Source organism: Bufo bufo, chromosome 2 (assembly GCF_905171765.1).
Source record: "Bufo bufo chromosome 2, aBufBuf1.1, whole genome shotgun sequence".
Classification (NCBI taxonomy): domain Eukaryota; kingdom Metazoa; phylum Chordata; class Amphibia; order Anura; family Bufonidae; genus Bufo; species Bufo bufo.
Window position 1 is genome coordinate 705,971,663 of NC_053390.1, and position 18,014 is coordinate 705,989,676.

The 18,014-nt window shown below is 42.7% G+C and overlaps 1 protein-coding gene across 1 annotated transcript; it reads left to right on the forward strand.

Annotated features, from left to right (window-relative positions):
• Positions 1-236: 236 nt before the first annotated feature.
• SLC25A4 (solute carrier family 25 member 4) lies at positions 237-10,947 on the forward strand. Its single transcript, XM_040418754.1, has 4 exons — positions 237-444; positions 8,306-8,792; positions 9,130-9,270; positions 10,221-10,947. The coding sequence occupies exons 1-4, from the start codon at positions 334-336 to the stop codon at positions 10,376-10,378; spliced, it is 897 nt and encodes a 298-aa protein (XP_040274688.1). The 5' UTR covers positions 237-333; the 3' UTR covers positions 10,379-10,947.
• The last annotated feature ends 7,067 nt before the right edge of the window (positions 10,948-18,014 follow it).

Sequence of the window (18,014 nt, forward strand, 5' to 3'; positions counted from 1 at the left end):
CTATTAATATTATGGGAACATGCCGTGACAAAACGCTGCTCACTCCCGAGCAGATAACATTAAAATGCCCTTTAAATGTCCCTATGTGAATCATGGGGGTCTCCATAAAGCAACATGTCTCCCATGCTCCTCTGTGCCCTCTAATCTGGACATGGCAGCCAATTACAAGAATCATCCACGATCCCACCCCTGGAGGAGATCCAGTGTCTTTATAAAGAGGAGTTGGTTTGTCACTCGTCCTATTTTGGCTGTCAGTGCAGACAGGAAGCTGCCTGGAGAAGGACTGATATTCTAGTATAAGGAAGCAGGTGCTTCGTCTCCACCACCGTCAAGATGAGTGACCAAGCGATCAGCTTTCTCAAGGACTTTTTAGCTGGTGGTATTGCTGCAGCTATTTCTAAGACTGCTGTGGCCCCAATTGAAAGAGTTAAACTGTTGCTACAGGTAACATCATTAATATTTTTATGACTAGTATTCATGATGTTAGTGGTAGTAGTAGTAGTAGTAGTAGAACAGCATGTCTACTTTTACTGTATATGCATCAGTTAGATTCTGTAATATTAGGGGAGAATTACATGCTTGCATATGTTTTCTGATAGAATATGTACTATTTGCAGTATGGGATTGTATGTGGGGCTAGTAAATGTTTGCACGCTTGTATTCTTCTTGTAAGTCATGGAGTGCATGGAGCTTGGAAGGTCACAAGATGAGCAAACCGCATTCTAGTGCCAGAATGGGCAGTGCTGGGACTGTGGGGAGGGCACTACGCGACATATTCCAGGCATAGCTAGGACTGACTAAATATGGAAAGTGTCTCCTGCTCGGCCCATTGACTGTTTTTAGAACTGACCTGTCACATGGTTGTCCTGGGACACATGCCAAGTCAGTCTTCCCAGTGCTGGCTTCTTACAAGTGACGCTGCTGTGCAATTATTGGTGTATTCTGTTATTTTAATATCACAGCTCTACTCTAGTGAGCAAGCAATAAAAGCAACCGACAGTCCAACAAGCCAAACGCTTTCAAACAAGTCACTTAACTGTTGAGAAAGTGACTTATCTTCCCTTGCAGTCAATGCAAGTAGCGCAGATCATTCGTGCACTGATGGGAAGTATTGGCTGGGACCTCTTCCTCCTCTTTCCTGCTCCTACAGGCAGCAGCAACTAACTTTTCCCCATTCAGAGGATCTCCGAGGATCCACATCCAGGAATCTGGGTGATATAACAGGCTTCCAACGGTGAAGTATATCACATCAGAATTAGGTATAAAAACACGTGATTGGTTGGACAGTTTGTAGCTTTTATTGTTTGCACATTATTGTGGAGCTGTGATATACGACCTCCAGTTGAGTACAGTATAAACCCATAACGAGTGCCTATAGTATGGTATTATATGTATATTCCGTTATTTTAATGCCAGTCGTGTGCTTTGATACAGGCTACAGCAGTATCAATAGTAATAGTAGTAATAGTATGTGCAACAGTAAGAAGCAATTTACTTTACTTTTCATTGATTGCAATGTTAGCGCTTTGTATACTGATTCTAAACACAGAATCAGTTCAATGAACAAATGTGTAGAATAAATGAATTAAAAGGAACAACTTTTTGCTTTTTATAACAGACTTACGACAGTGTATTTCTTTTATCACCACAATGTCACAGACACTCATCTGCGACATGGAAGGACAGGCAGGCAAGGGGACAAACTGACGTTCTGCATGCTATTCTAGTGAATCTAGATGATAACGGCCAATGGATAGTTGGAACCATAATGACATCCCCTACACAAGACACATTCATCTACAGCCCCGGTTCTCCACTTGTGGTACTTGGACCCCAGGGAGGTACACTCTGTGTCTTTACAGGGGTCTTTTTCCCAGAATAAATAATGATGACCTATCCTTAGGATAGGTCATCGATATCAGATCAGTAGGGATCTGACACCCAGCACCCCCTACAACAGGGGCGTAGCTATAGGGGAAGCCGGGGAAGCGGCTGCTTTGGGGCCCTGACCCAGAAGGGGCCCATCCAGGAGGAGGAGGACTAAAAGATTTTGTCAGGGCACCCTCAACAGTATTACACAATGAAATGATATACAGTGACAGTATAGACGAATGGAACAGCTGCCGGGCCTGGTCTGAGAGAGCGATCTTTACTAGCCACAGGAATGGGGGCGGCTTGAAAGTAAGGGGTTGTGAAAAAATTACTGGGGGAGGAGGGGCCCCATTCAAAAATATGCTGTGGGGTCCAGTTATTCCTAGCTACGCCACTGCCCTACAACAAGCTTTTGGAAGGGCAAGTGCCGCAGCTTCCTCCTCAGCCTGTGACGTCACATGGCCTTCCTGCAGCTTAGTCGCATTCAGGGACCTCCTCAATAGAGGTCATTTTGAGAGGTCAAAACCCCTTTAAGCAATACTTACACTGTTCTCATGCTTAGCTTCTACTGTGCAGTGTAAGCCTGAGGGTACTGCGATACAATTTATTGGAATAGGGGTACACGGCTTATGATCTACAGGAGATCCGAATGCATAAAGAACACGAGTTCAGCTACAGAGGACCATTCCAGACAGACAGACGTAGTAGTTAAATGGAGTACAGCAACATGGACTTTTCTGCTCAATATTCTGATATTTACGGATCCGTTTCAGGCTGGGAAGTGTATGACTGCAGTGAACATCCAGGAAAAACCCAACACTTATCGCTAATACGCATTATCTGAGAAGCACCAAAACAATGTATGTACTGTACGTACAGGCGTGAATAGTACTAGAGTGTAGGCAAAAGTACTGCTTTTCTAAGGGCGATATTCCAGGTTTAGTAATGCATTAATTGGAGCTAATTTACCAGTTCATAATGGAGCAATGAAAGAAATGTGAAAAACCTACCTACATAATCCGCATCTGTGCCTCTGTCTGTCTCTAGATAATCTCTATCTAACCAACTATCGATCTATAAATCCGTCCATCGATGTAACCAACTAGAAATGATTACGTGACCTTTCTGCTGGTCCTTATCCTCTGTTTCACAAACCATAGCCCATCCCAGGGCCATAAAGCTATTTTCAGTTCCTTTAGGACATGTGGCCGGTGACATCAGGCTTTATTGGATATCCTTTCCCCGGACACACTGCAGAACATAACATTACTGTTGGTGACTTACTGGCTCACAACATATTACTAGAATGTATTTGATTGTGACAACTGAGCAGTCAACAGACGAGACGTAGTAGTCAGGACATCTGAATCAAACCTACAGAAAAACATAAAGACTGAGTCCCGCTATGCCATGGAGTTTCCAATATGATTTCTATATCCTTAGCTCCTAGTAAAGCTTTAGTGCCTTCCATAAATGACGTTAAAATGTCTCTACCATCTAGTGACATTGAAGATAACCTATTAGACAGTTCTGAGTTAATAAAGGGAGTCCCCGATTTAGGATTTTTATTAATTAGCTATAGCAAAAGGAAGCTATAGAAAGCATTCATTCCTATGTAATACCAAGTACGCGACCATGAACATGTGTAATGCCTTTATTAAACTCATGGTGGCGCTGCAGGAGAGCTGAAAACTTGCTGCCAGGTTCATATACAGATTACACAAACTGTGGGTCACAAAAACAGGACACTTTATGATCTTAAAGGCCTTAAAATTTTCTAAACGCATTTCCTTTCTTGTCCATTTCACCCATTTTCTGGTATTGCATCTCAGCCTCATTCACTGGATCTGTCACCAGATTTCACAAAGCAAAAGCATGCGATATTAAATAGATCTCTTAGACCTAATGAGGCTGGTGTACTTTGAAAATCCATGTAAGAATGGCTGTATAATGCTTTTTTGAAAGTTTTGCCACCTAGGGCTGGACTCATTTTAATATCAGACAGAGAAACCATGAAAAAGGATAATGCAGTCCTTCTGACATTTATTTTCAGAGTAAGTATACCAGCCGTACCAGGGCCAAGGAATATTTAAAGGTTTTCAGGAAGTTCAGTTTTGCTGGCCTATCCTTAGGATAGGTTATCAATATCTGATTAGTGGGGGTCCGACTCCTGGCACCCTGTCGATTAGCTGTTTGAAGAGGCTACGGTGCTGTGGTGAGCGTTGCGACCTCTTCCTAGGCCTGTGATGGCTAACCTCCAGCTGTACACTTGCTTGGCTGTTCTCAGAACTCAATAGAAATGAATGGAGAATGCTGGGAGTCATAGTTTCTCCACAACTGGAATACCGGAGGTTAGCCATCACTGTCCTAGGCTAATGCCATCATGTTCATAGATCAGATGGCCTTGGCGCAGCTCAGTCTGATTCAAGTGAATGGGTCTGGGCTGGAACACCAGGCACAGCCACAAAACAATGTGCAAAGCAGTGCTTACTTTGCTCTGAAGATGCCACAGCGCTTTCCGGAGCACTTCAGTCTCTTAAAACAGCTGATCGGCTAGGATGCCGCCTGTCGGACCCCCATCGATTGAATATTGATGACCTATCATGAGGATAGGTTATCAATACTGAATTCCTGGAAAACCCCTGACCAAAACATGACCATACAGTAAGGGTCCATTATGGGTCTGCATTCGTTACGTAATTTTGCGGAACGGGTGCAGACCCATTCATTTTCAATGGGGCCGGAATGTGCTGTCCGCATCCGCACTTCCGGATCCGCACTTCCGCATCCGTGCTTCCGTTTCCGCAAAAAAATAGAACATGTCCTATTCTTAAATGAAGGAAGAGACCGGCACTCCGTGGTACTGCAATTATATCGGGTTTATTCGCCACTCATAGAAGAGGTGACGCGCGTTTCGACACATGCAAGTGCCTTTATCAAAGCAATGTGAGCAGCTGCTGCATTTGCGGATCCGCACTTCCGCATCCGTGCTTCCGTTTCCGCAAAAAAATAGAACATGTCCTATTCTTTTCCGTAATTGCGGACAAGATTAGGCATTTGCTATTATAGTGCCGGCGATGTGTGGTCCACAAATTGCGGAATGCACATTTCCGGTGTCCGTGTTTTGCGCCGTCGGACTCAAGCGCGATCCTGTAACTGAATCGCGCATGCGCCGTCCCCGATGCCTGCCTGTCTTCTCTTCCTCACGCGCCCCGATCTTCACGCTCCATGCGTCCACGTGATCACTGTTGACTTGCCTCAGATCGCAAGCCAGTGATCATCTGGAGCATTGTTATCATATTCAGCAGGTATTATATGTCAAAAACTCTGCATATTTCATGGGGCTATCTATCTATACATAGATATACACATGTGAAAAACCCAGATTTAATTAGATGGCTATCTTGAAGACAGGCAGGCATCGGGGACGGCGCATGCGCAATTCAGTTACAGGATCGCGCTTGAGTCCGACGGCGCATGCGCCGCCTGTACAAGCGCGGTCCCGGCGACTGAGCCGGGTGTCAATTAGACTGCATAGAGGCGGGGTTAGGGCAGGGGAGTTACAGCCTGGAGTGAAGGAAGGGCTACCCCCTTGACTTCTACCGTGACTTGTGGAGCTGGAGAAGAGTACTTTATAAGGCGATTTTTTCATGCATATACATGGCAGAAAAGCGGGACAAGACTGTATGATAACACGATGAGGATGATCTATAAGGTACTTTTGATAGTTTATTAAGTGAAATGCAGGTGAAAGGTTCGCTTTAAGTTTTGGCAACTGGAAGATTGAATAAAAAAGATGCTTTACAAGGTTTGCATGGGTGAGAAGGTAAGCGAAGTAGAGAGGCAAGGTTATGGCCAGAGCAGAGGTTGCTCAAAGATGGTACCCTGAGATTATTTGATGTCAGAAAAAAAAAAACAGCTTCTTTCCAGGAATGGCGCCACTCCATCCATGAGCAGTTTACTCTATTCACTTCAAATGAGAATTGAGAGGAGAGGTGGACTAGCCAATAGATGGGTGTAAGTGTGAAGTTTAGAAAAGACAGTAGCACCTGAAATCACTATTCATTATTATATTTAACAAACTTATCCCATGAAAAATATTTTTAATAAATGCAAAGACCTTGTTAAGATAAATACGTTTATCAACAAATGTATTAATGTATTTTTTTTTTAGATGACTTACTTTGGTGGCAGTGGTAGCACCCCCTAGTTCTTCTCTTCACCCATAGCTGTATCAGCGTGGTGACTCAAGCTGTGGTGGACACACATGTGCCGATTGGCTTCGTCTGCTACATGCTCATTAATCAAGCATGATGATACTTTTTCTCTACTTGTCAGAGGTAGTGGAATATGTGCAGTCACCTCCTCTGACAAGTAGAGAAGAAGCTTTACCAGATTGGATTAATGCGCAGCCCTGAGCCAGAGCTAGCAGACCAAGACAAACAGCACACACATGTCCACCACAGCTGGATTCACCAGGTGGACAAAGCTATTGGCACTGAAAAAACCCCACTAAGGGCACTATAACTGACACCAATTTAAGTTACTTTAATAAAGTACTTTTTAATACATTTCAACACATAAATTACTTATTTTAACGCGCTTTTCATTTATCATTATCTTTCATGGGATACCCCTTTTAAATTATGAAATCCTTTAACATGCGAAAGGAAAGACATGGAGAAGTGTGAATGTGCATCAATGCCAAACATTTAGATGTATGTCGACATATATTGTTCAGCTTATAAATGTACAGGGAGTGCAGAATTATTAGGCAAGTTGTATTTTTGAGGATTAATTTTATTATTGAACAACAACCATGTTCTCAATGAACCCAAAAAACTCATTAATATCAAAGCTGAATATTTTTGGAAGTAGTTTTCAGTTTGTTTTTAGTTTTAGCTATTTTAGGGGGATATCTGTGTGTGCAGGTGACTATTACTGTGCATAATTATTAGGCAACTTAACAAAAAACAAATATATACCCATTTCAATTATTTATTTTTACCAGTGAAACCAATATAACATCTCAACATTCACAAATATACATTTCTGACATTCAAAAACAAAACAAAAACAAATCAGTGACCAATATAGCCACCTTTCTTTGCAAGGACACTCAAAAGCCTGCCATCCATGGATTCTGTCAGTGTTTTGATCTGTTCACCATCAACATTGCGTGCAGCAGCAACCACAGCCTCCCAGACACTGTTCAGAGAGGTGTACTGTTTTCCCTCCTTGTAAATCTCACATTTGATGATGGACCACAGGTTCTCAATGGGGTTCAGATCAGGTGAACAAGGAGGCCATGTCATTAGATTTTCTTCTTTTATACCCTTTCTTGCCAGCCACGCTGTGGAGTACTTGGACGCGTGTGATGGAGCATTGTCCTGCATGAAAATCATGTTTTTCTTGAAGGATGCAGACTTCTTCCTGTACCACTGCTTGAAGAAGGTGTCTTCCAGAAACTGGCAGTAGGACTGGGAGTTGAGCTTGACTCCATCCTCAACCCGAAAAGGCCCCACAAGCTCATCTTTGATGATACCAGCCCAAACCAGTACTCCACCTCCACCTTGCTGGCGTCTGAGTCGGACTGGAGCTCTCTGCCCTTTACCAATCCAGCCACGGGCCCATCCATCTGGCCCATCAAGACTCACTCTCATTTCATCAGTCCATAAAACCTTAGAAAAATCAGTCTTGAGATATTTCTTGGCCCAGTCTTGACGTTTCAGCTTGTGTGTCTTGTTCAGTGGTGGTCGTCTTTCAGCCTTTCTTACATTGGCCATGTCTCTGAGTATTGCACACCTTGTGCTTTTGGGCACTCCAGTGATGTTGCAGATCTGAAATATGGCCAAACTGGTGGCAAGTGGCATCTTGGCAGCTGCACGCTTGACTTTTCTCAGTTCATGGGCAGTTATTTTGCGCCTTGGTTTTTCCACACGCTTCTTGCGACCCTGTTGACTATTTTGAATGAAACGCTTGATTGTTCGATGATCACTCTTCAGAAGCTTTGCAATTTTAAGAGTGCTGCATCCCTCTGCAAGATATCTCACTATTTTTGACTTTTCTGAGCCTGTCAAGTCCTTCTTTTGACCCATTTTGCCAAAGGAAAGGAAGTTGCCTAATAATTATGCACACCTAATATAGGGTGTTGATGTCATTAGACCACACCCCTTCTCATTACAGAGATGCACATCACCTAATATGCTTAATTGGTAGTAGGCTTTCGAGCCTATACAGCTTGGAGTAAGACAACATGCATAAAGAGGATGATGTGGTCAAAATACTCATTTGCCTAATAATTCTGCACTCCCTGTAATTAGCACATATAATCTGCAATGGAAATGACTCCTTATACAGTATTTAGACTACTTTTAATATATAAGCTTCCCAGCCTACAGAAATACTTACCTTCTTCAACCTTTATCTTTAGGTCCAGCATGCCAGCAAGCAGATTACAGCAGAAATGCAATACAAGGGGATCATGGACTGCGTGGTCCGAATTCCCAAAGAACAAGGCCTCATTTCCTTCTGGAGAGGCAACCTTGCCAATGTCATCCGTTATTTCCCAACCCAAGCTCTCAACTTTGCCTTTAAGGACAAGTACAAGCAGATCTTTCTGGGGGGTGTAGACAGGCACACTCAGTTCTGGAGGTTTTTCCTTGGTAACCTGGCATCCGGAGGAGCAGCTGGTGCCACTTCCCTGTGCTTTGTATACCCTCTGGATTTCGCTAGAACCCGTCTAGCTGCTGATGTGGGTAAAGGTCCAGCCCAAAGAGAGTTTAAAGGTCTCGCAGATTGCTTAACCAGAATCTGGAAGTCAGATGGTGCTAAAGGTCTCTACCAGGGATTCAATGTGTCTGTCCAGGGCATCATCATTTACAGAGCAGCCTATTTTGGTGTCTATGATACTGCTAAGGGTAAGAGAAATCATATAATGATGCTGTATGTAGATGTATGTAAATGTTACTCATATCAGACATGATTTCCTAGTTATACGTATGGTTATAGAATGAAATTCAACTAACTCCCTAATCCTTTGCTGTTTATTTAGATGAAGCCTATAGTATTTACCTTGGTGTACTTTTCCTCTAAATTATTTGGATGTTGGTCATTTCATAACTTATCAGTTTGACCTGGTAACAAATCATTAAATCCAGAACAACCTGGATGGACCGTATAGTAAAACCCCATGTGTTTAACTGTATACAATGTGGCATTCTCACACTAAGCTATTTCTTTGTGATTTTCTTACAGGCATGCTGCCAGATCCTAAGAATGTGCACATTGTAGTAAGCTGGATGATTGCTCAGAGTGTCACTGCCGTGGCCGGTATTATGTCCTATCCTTTTGACACAGTCCGACGTCGTATGATGATGCAGTCTGGCAGGAAAGGAGGTAAGATAAGAATGGTTAAATTCCCAAAACTAGACTACTGGAGGTCACTTTGGGTGGTCTTGTTGGGTGGTTTATCTTGCATTCTTTTCATAATAAATATGGAAGACATTGGGTCATCGTTTGTTTGCATAATATATGATACTTTTACAGCCTTTGGTTGCTTAAAGTGAGTCTATCAGCAGTTTTCACCATGTTAAACTGCTGCCAGTGCCAGGTAGGTACCAGGGAGAGCAGGACAGCTTTTATTATCATTCTGCGAGGTTCTGCTTCTGCAAGTGCACTGAAGGTGGATCTTCACTCTGAAAGGCTCTCTGCATTGAGCTCCTTCACCACCCTCCCCTCTGCTTTGAGTGACAGCTGTAACATCCAAACAGGAGTCACTGGATTGTGAAGAAGCTGAATGCACAGGTCTCTTCAAACTGCCTTGCAGGAGCAGTGGCCAGTAAAAAAAAGTGCCACAGTCCCTACCTAACGTCACCAGTTTTGCACGGACTAAACTGTTGACAGACTCCCTTTAAAGAGAACATACCACCATGAAAGGCTATGCAATCGGCAGGCAATATGTTATAGAGCAGGAAAAGATGAGCAGACTGATATATAATTGTGTTTGGCAAAAGATTTATTACAGTTTGTAATTTATGCATTTAAATCTCTGCTCTTTCTCAGCTCAGTTGCCCCCGTGGGCTGACTGTCAGTGACTGATGGCATCCCCCGTATGAGTGTGTACACAGAGATAGCGGTCAGTCACTGAGAAGCCCACCCACTTGACTACACAGCAGATATTAATGCATAAATTACAAGTTTTGCTGGATCTTTAGCCACAAAATGATATATCAATCTGCTCAGCTCTTCCTGCTCTATAACATGCTGCCTGCAGATTACATAGCATGTCATGGTGACAGGTGATTATTATTTTTTCTAATATTTTGAATGTTTTACTTCCCAAACAGCTGATATCATGTACAGGGGAACAATTGACTGCTGGAAGAAGATTGCCAAAGATGAAGGACCTAAAGCCTTCTTCAAGGGTGCTTGGTCCAACGTTCTGAGAGGCATGGGTGGTGCATTTGTACTCGTATTGTATGATGAAATCAAGAAATATGCATAAACTAATAAATAAGTCCCGTTAATCCTTTCTATATTCTTCATAAAGACTCAGTGATGCATCTGATTTCAGGGACAAAAATCCTATTTCCTAGGGAAATTCACAGAGCGTAATGGGCAGGTATGCAACAACACAGTAATAATACTCAGCCTGTGCAGATGTACATAATGTGTACATGTGTAGAATGGCACAATCTCATGCATTTTGTATACTTGTAGCTGGATCCATGGAAACCTGTGAAACACATTTAAAGGGATGATGTTATGTAATTTATAATTAAAATATGTCTTACAAAGAATATAATAGTTTGTATTTCCTGGGGCAAAAACATCCCTTTCCTGGTTAATATGTCATAATTGTGCGCTATACTGCAAATCATATGGACAACTAGTCAGCGACTGGACATGGTTATTCCACGTGCCATCAACATCTAACAGACAAGCGTAGACAAAAGTCGTCCACGTTAATTTACTTCATCTCACTGTGAAATCTGTTTTCAAGGATTCCCTTTACTCTAACATGCATAAAGTAGAATTGAATAATAAAGAGGACCTGTAATGCGCATAAAATAACAATTGTGGTACATCTTTTATTTCTCCTTTTGTCAAAGGGGTGTGTCCCTCCATGGTCTTGCCCTTGCAGTACTGATTGGTCGGTATCAAAGCGTGTAGGGACACACCCTTAACTGGTAACACCCATTTGTCAATTAATTCATACATTTCTTGCAGGATTAACAGAGGAGTAGCACAACAGTGTGTAATAAAATTGTTATATCATGGGGAACACGTGCTTAGAAAAACCGACATGTTAAAGGGGTTATCCCAGGAGAAGTATTTCTATGCAATGAATAGGGCATGATATCACATAAAAACTTTATTGTAAGGGCTCATGCACATGTCCGTGCCGTTTTTTGCGGTCCGCAAATTGCGGATCCGCAAAAAACGGATGCCCCCCGTGTGCCTTCTGCAATTTGCAGAACGGAACAGAAGGCCCATAATAGAAATGGACAAAACGGACAAGAATAGGACATGCCTCATAATTTTTGTGGGGCCACGGAACGGAGCAACGGATGCGGACAGCACACACAGTGCTGTCCGCATCTTTTGCGGATCCATTGAAATGAATGGTTCCGTATACGGAGTCAAAATACGGCCCGTATACGGAACGCAAAAAACGTTTGTGTGCATGAGCCCTAATACACATGCAATTAAAATATTGTTCAGTTTACTATGTACGTGACATTGTCCTCTCTGGTAGTGCCCACTGCTATGACTGCATTAAGTGGTAGTCTGTTCCAGACAGTGGAGAAGGAAACTGGGAGTGGGGTAGGTGGCTCTGCATACATAGTGATATTTAGTCACTGTGGCTGTGGACGAAGGACCTTTTTCTATGCAGGGGAGGAAGGGGTTAAGGAGAGCTGATTGCAATGCACTCCTGGGAGATCCAGGTGCTGGAATGTCATATGGGACGAGCTGCTGCCCTCATACAGAAAGTAAAGAGCTACAGTTAGGGTGAATTAACAAGAGAACCAGGTTAAAACAAAAAAATATATGTCATATAATGTTTATCCACACTCAAAACCAGTGTCCCCAGTAAACAGATATCCGCCAGCTTCAAATAACCTGGCAGAAGACTCCTGGGTGATCTCCCAGCCTTAACACTGTCTAATAATAATAGATCTAATAATATGTGTTTGCATATATCTTGAGGGTGGTGTAAGTACATACAGTGGTCACCATCCAGTCAACAAGCTCAGAAACTGCTGCTAGTCTTCCTTAACCACTCCGGGTTGGTAGAAAGTTAAGGCTACTCCTAGGTTGTTCACTAGAGCCTGCCACAAGACCATATAGACTGCCAGGGGCTCAGGTGGCTAGAACCAGACCGACCAGAATGTCTGGTGCAAAGAGTGGTAGACAAGCAGGGTCAGAAGAGGGGGATGAGGGTTTAACCCTGAAACTAGCCACATTCTCAACACCAAGAGATTTAGTAGAAGTAAATTCAGCAGACAAGGGGCTAATTATAGGGTTAAAGGAGTTTTTCTTCTGGATAGGTCATTAGTATCTGATCGGTGGTGGCATCAGCTGTTTGAGAAGGCAGCGGTGCTGTCAGTAACCTCATAGGCTTCTCTCAGCTTTTCCTAGACGTTCATTGGTCACATGGCCTCGGCACAGCTCAGCCCCATAGAAGTGAGTGTGACACCAAGCACAGCCTCTATACAATGTACTGCGCTGTGCTTGGTGAGCAGGCCATGGTGCTCACAGGAGCGCGGGTTCCCAGGTATCAGACCCCCACCGATCCAGAGGATAGATCATCAGTTATAAAATCTTGGAAAACCCTTTACTATAGTTTCTTCAACTGCCTAGAGGGCTGAATACATTTTATTTCTTCTATAGTTAGGAGTACCCTGTATACTGTTGCCCAAACGGGTGTTCTTCTCGAGTTTGAGCCCATGGATTGGGAAGTAGATAATAATTCTCAGTTTTCTCGATTTGGAGCAAGAAGGTCATAGACAGTATCTTCCTGAAACATACTTTGGGACAGTACTGTGGCTGTTGCCGGACAACCCTAGTTGGTATTATGTGCCAACCTTGTCGTCATTTATAGCACAATTCAACAATCATCTTAAAAGGGGGCTGTATGAGGTGGTCTGGTGACTCTGACATCACTTTTGTATCAGAATGAATCTACAGCAAAAAAAATAAATGTGTCAATGTCTTTGGAGCAAGGAATTAGTAGTAGTAGTTTATCTTCTTCCAAAACATAATTGCCCTTCACGGATGGTTATACGCAAGGTATTTGAGAAATTAGAAATAAAAGACTGTCCAGGATAATTGATAGAACTACAGTCTACACCATTGCCACGGGAACACCACATTTGTTAGGTTCATTCACTTTGTGGAAGGAAGATGGAAAAAAAAACGGACTCCAGTGGTAAAATATGTGGTTTTCCGCACACACTTTTCATTTTACTTCCAGGATTTGAAAATTAAAATCTCTTAATAAAAAACAGAGACACAGAACGCCAGACTCTGCCTCGGGGCTCTGCCTTCCACACCCCTAAAACCAGGCTTTCGCCTCATTGCCTTCTTCTGCGGCTTGGTCACACAAATGTTCTTGACAGTATTTACAGGCACTTTTATCAAATATCTAACGACATTGGTAACAGATTTAAACAATAAAACAACGTCTAAAAGTATAAACATTTCCATATAATATGAATTTGCACATAAGCATCAGCTTCCATATACTGTACATTAGTATGTAAAAGTCATACATTATAATCATTCTTCAGCTTCAGGAACAACCAAAGCATACAAAAAAGTTTGCCCAATAAACCATGTTTTGCTTTGTTTATAAAACTACTATTCTGCTCAGGATACTTAAAGGAACTTTCCAGGATTAAGGCCCTTTTTAACTAGTACCCGGAGTGCGTGGTACCTAATGAAAAAAAAAAATCATCCTCACCAGCTCTCTGCCACTCTGTTCCAGTACCCTGGCTCCCTTAGGTAATCTCCTGGTCCCTGGTCTATGTACTTCCAAATAGGGTATAGATAGGGTCACATGCCCCACTGCAGCCAATGATAGGCCTCTTGGGTACACGGCACTGTCGCTAATGACCACAACATATAAGGGTTTAAATGATCTGGACTGGAGCAGGCTCCCATCTCAGCAGGGTGTCAGCTGTATGTTACAGCTGAGATACACTGCTGATGGCACAGGTTCAGCTCCTGAGTTGAGGCCATTGTCATGCCGTAAATGTACAACATGATGAGCAAACGTATATGCTGCCATGCTGTACATGGTGTGGGAAGGGGTTAAATAAAATACAAGTTACACAACTCCCCCCCTTCCCCCCATAAATTTACATCTCAATCTTCTCAGCCCCTGCCTTATACTGTGCTGCTGGCAGGTTGGACAGCATGTGGTGAGAAGTTCTCATTAAATAGGTTATCACTATCCAAATTTAACAATACTTTATAACATTTTACGATAATTGCAGATTTTTATTTTATCAATCTTCCTCCTGACATGACAGATTTTAAATATACTTTCCTCCTGCTGAGTAACGCAGTCAAGTGAAATGACAAACAGGTCAGGCCGAGCACATTATTTGGTCAGAAAAATGGTTCTGGTTCTGGTCTAGAAAAGCCATTTTCATGTTATCCTATTATGGAGTTCCATGAAATGGGGGAGTCTTACATTTAGGATCCCGATTTATTAGCCAGAGAGGAGAACAGCTACAAAATATATGTCTCACTTGAGGACCAAACATGTTGATGCTTTATACAAATCTTTCATTGATGCACAGGGTAATGATCGGCAAGAAAACATTTGTTTCCAATCATGGTCTGCAGGTTCTGCTACATTTATACGTAGAAATCATCGCTACTCTACGGGGATGAACAACTGTATACATGATCGTTTGTCTCCAAGAAGAGAGAGTTCCAGCTTTCTTCTAAAATGAATCCATCTATGACTAAGGCCCGTCACTTAGGTCGAAAAGTGTCAGAAGCGGTGCGTTTAATGTCTACACTTGTCTTGCCTTGATAGTATTGGATTTTACATACTTCAATAACGATGGGTTAATTTTAGAGGAACGCTGGAATTCTCTCTTCGCTACATGGTTGTCAGCTCAGCATTTTCTGGACATCTTCGTTGGAGCAGGTAAGCTGTACTGTCCCCATACAGTTTCATTGTTTGATGGCAACACGTGCCTCATTGGGATAGCTATAGGTGGTGTAGAGGTAGCAGTCGCTACGAGGCCCAGGATCTTGAGGGGACCCACAGATCCCTCTGCCACAAAGAAGGCACCGGTATTATAGAAAGCACATGGTAGGTGGGGAGCCCCCCCATTACAGATTTTGCACTTAAGTCCAGGATCCTCAAGTTACATGTCTTCACATCTCTGGTAACGCAGGAAAATGTTCTGCTGAGAAACAAGGATTTTTTTTGTGCCGTATAAACAATCAGATCACTCTTCAAAACAGCGTTTGTTGTGTGATCGGCGGCACGTTTACTTGGGACATTTATTGGGAACAAGCGTTTGTATGGACATTCATTTCCGATAATCTGGAAATGGGTCGTACATTTAGGTAATGTAACAGTTTTTTTGGTAAGTGAACTGCCCAAAAGGCAAAATTACCCCTCGAAAGAAAAAACACGTTCTCCAAATAAATTTTCATTACACGATCATCAAATAGGTCATGTTTACCGGGTCATTAGAAGAAGGGATCTTTAATCTAAGCACATTTTATACAATATAAAAATTTTGTAGAAACCATTACATAAGACTGACTGATGTAACTTAATGTGGCTCTGGAAAAAAAAACTAAAAATGGCCCAATGTTGTAGGCGCCTAGGCGGGTTCAAACTGACAGAAGGCAGGACAACAGAAGAAGGCAGGGCTAGCAATACCATATTGCGGCACAAAATACAGCTCCAGCAGAGCCAAATACCTCAGTGCAACACAATAAACTGCCCCAGCAGCTTATAATCACAGTGCAGCCCAAAATAATGTCCCAGCAGCACAAAATACCTCCTCAGAAGTTGCCCATCTGGGGTGGCCAGTGCCAGCTGCCTCAGGATGGCAACACAGTTGAATTCAGGAATCGGGAGGCCACCCGTGGTCACCGGCCATGTACATATCTACTTGAAGCCACCAGCTTTAATTAAGGGTCCATTCACACGTCCGCAACTGTTTTGCGGTCCACAAATTGCGGATCCACAAAACACGGACATCGGCCATGTGCGTTCCGCATTTTGCAGACAGCACATAGCCGGCATTATGATAAGAAATGCCTATTCTTGTCCCTGGCTGCAGACAAGAAAAGGACATGCTCTATTGTTTTTTTTGCAGGGCCGCGGAACAGAAGTGCGAATGCGGACAGCACACGGCATGCTGTCTGCATCTTTTGCGGCCCTATTGAAATGAATGGGTCCGCAACCATTCCGCAAAATTGCGGAATGCACATGGACCCATTTATACAGACATGTGAATGGACCCTAACTTTGGGAGCACCAGATTCTTACTTACCTAGCCGGTGGCTGTGAGGAGAGTTTCAGCGGCCCCCTGGGAAATTTCCCTGTAAAGTCTATGGCTAACCCACCCCTGATAGACAATCAGGGCTAAACGAAATATGTAATGGGGCCTGACACCACCATGACCACCTTCATCCACAAGTGTGGTCAGGTCATTTCATTTTTTATTCACTCTTATACATTTTCTTCTCTCTCTTTTTACCACTGATGAAACAAAGAAGGCTGAGAAAGAACAAAAAAACTAAAAACTGCACCATAAGAGGAGTACGTTCAACACAAGGCTCGCCTCAGGAGATTGTACAAGGATGCAGGCACAACATTACTAATCACAGACAGGAGTCCTGCTGGGTTAATGCAGCTAGCGTTAATTGCCCATGTACTCAATTTGGAGGGAAAATCAGAAGTAAAGATAATGTGGAATCCAAGTGTTCAATTTGGTCCCAGGAATGAATACCTTCCAGACGCAGAAAAATAGCAGGATGCCCAAGAGTACAATAACATCGATTTTTATTGCATTTCAGTCTTAATATACAATGTGTTTCTGGGCAACTGGTGTCCCTTCTTCAGGTTCCCATACACAGTACTTGGACTTATCTCTACTTGACTTCCCAGTGACTGGTCTTCAGTTTCCTCACTGTCCTTAGCATCATCTACTAACTGCACCTTTAATTGGTCAGCCACTTTATAGAAATATTTTCTAAAAGGCCATAAAGTATTACATTCTGGCACAATCTGTAAAGGTACATACAGTACAGACCAAAAGTTTGGACACACCTTCTCATTCAAAGAGTTTTCTTTATTTTCATGACTATGAAAATTGTAGATTCACACTGAAGGCATCAAAACTATGAATTAACACGTGGAATTATATACATAACAAACAAGTGTGAAACAACTGAAAATATGTCATTTTCTAGGTTCTTCAAAGTAGCCACCTTTTGCTTTGATTACTGCTTTGCACACTCTTGGCATTCTCTTGATGAGCTTCAAGAGGTAGTCCCCTGAAATGGTTTTCACTTCACAGGTGTGCCCTGTCAGGTTTAATAAGTGGTATTTCTTGCCTTATAAATGGGGTTGGGACCATCAGTTGCGTTGAGGAGAAGTCAGGTGGATACACAGCTGATAGTCCTACTGAATAGACTGTTAGAATTTGTATTATGGCAAGAAAAAAGCAGCTAAGTAAAGAAAAACGAGTGGCCATCATTACTTTAAGAAAGTGATGGGGTTCTGCGCCAGATGATCTGGACTCCACAGTCACCGGACCTGAACCCAATCGAGATGGTTTGGGGTGAGCTGGACCGCAGAGTGAAGGCAAAAGGGCCAACAAGTGCTAAGCATCTCTGGGAACTCCTTCAAGACTGTTGGAAGACCATTTCAGGGGATTACCTCTTGAAGCTCATCAAGAGAATGCCAAGAGTGTGCAAAGCAGTAATCAAAGCAAAAGGTGGCTACTTTGAAGAACCTAGAATATGACATATTTTCAGTTGTTTCACACTTGTTTGCTATGTATATAATTCCACATAGTCATGAAAATAAAGAAAACTCTTTGAATGAGAAGGTGTGTCCAAACTTTTGGTCTGTACTGTACATTTGACCCAAG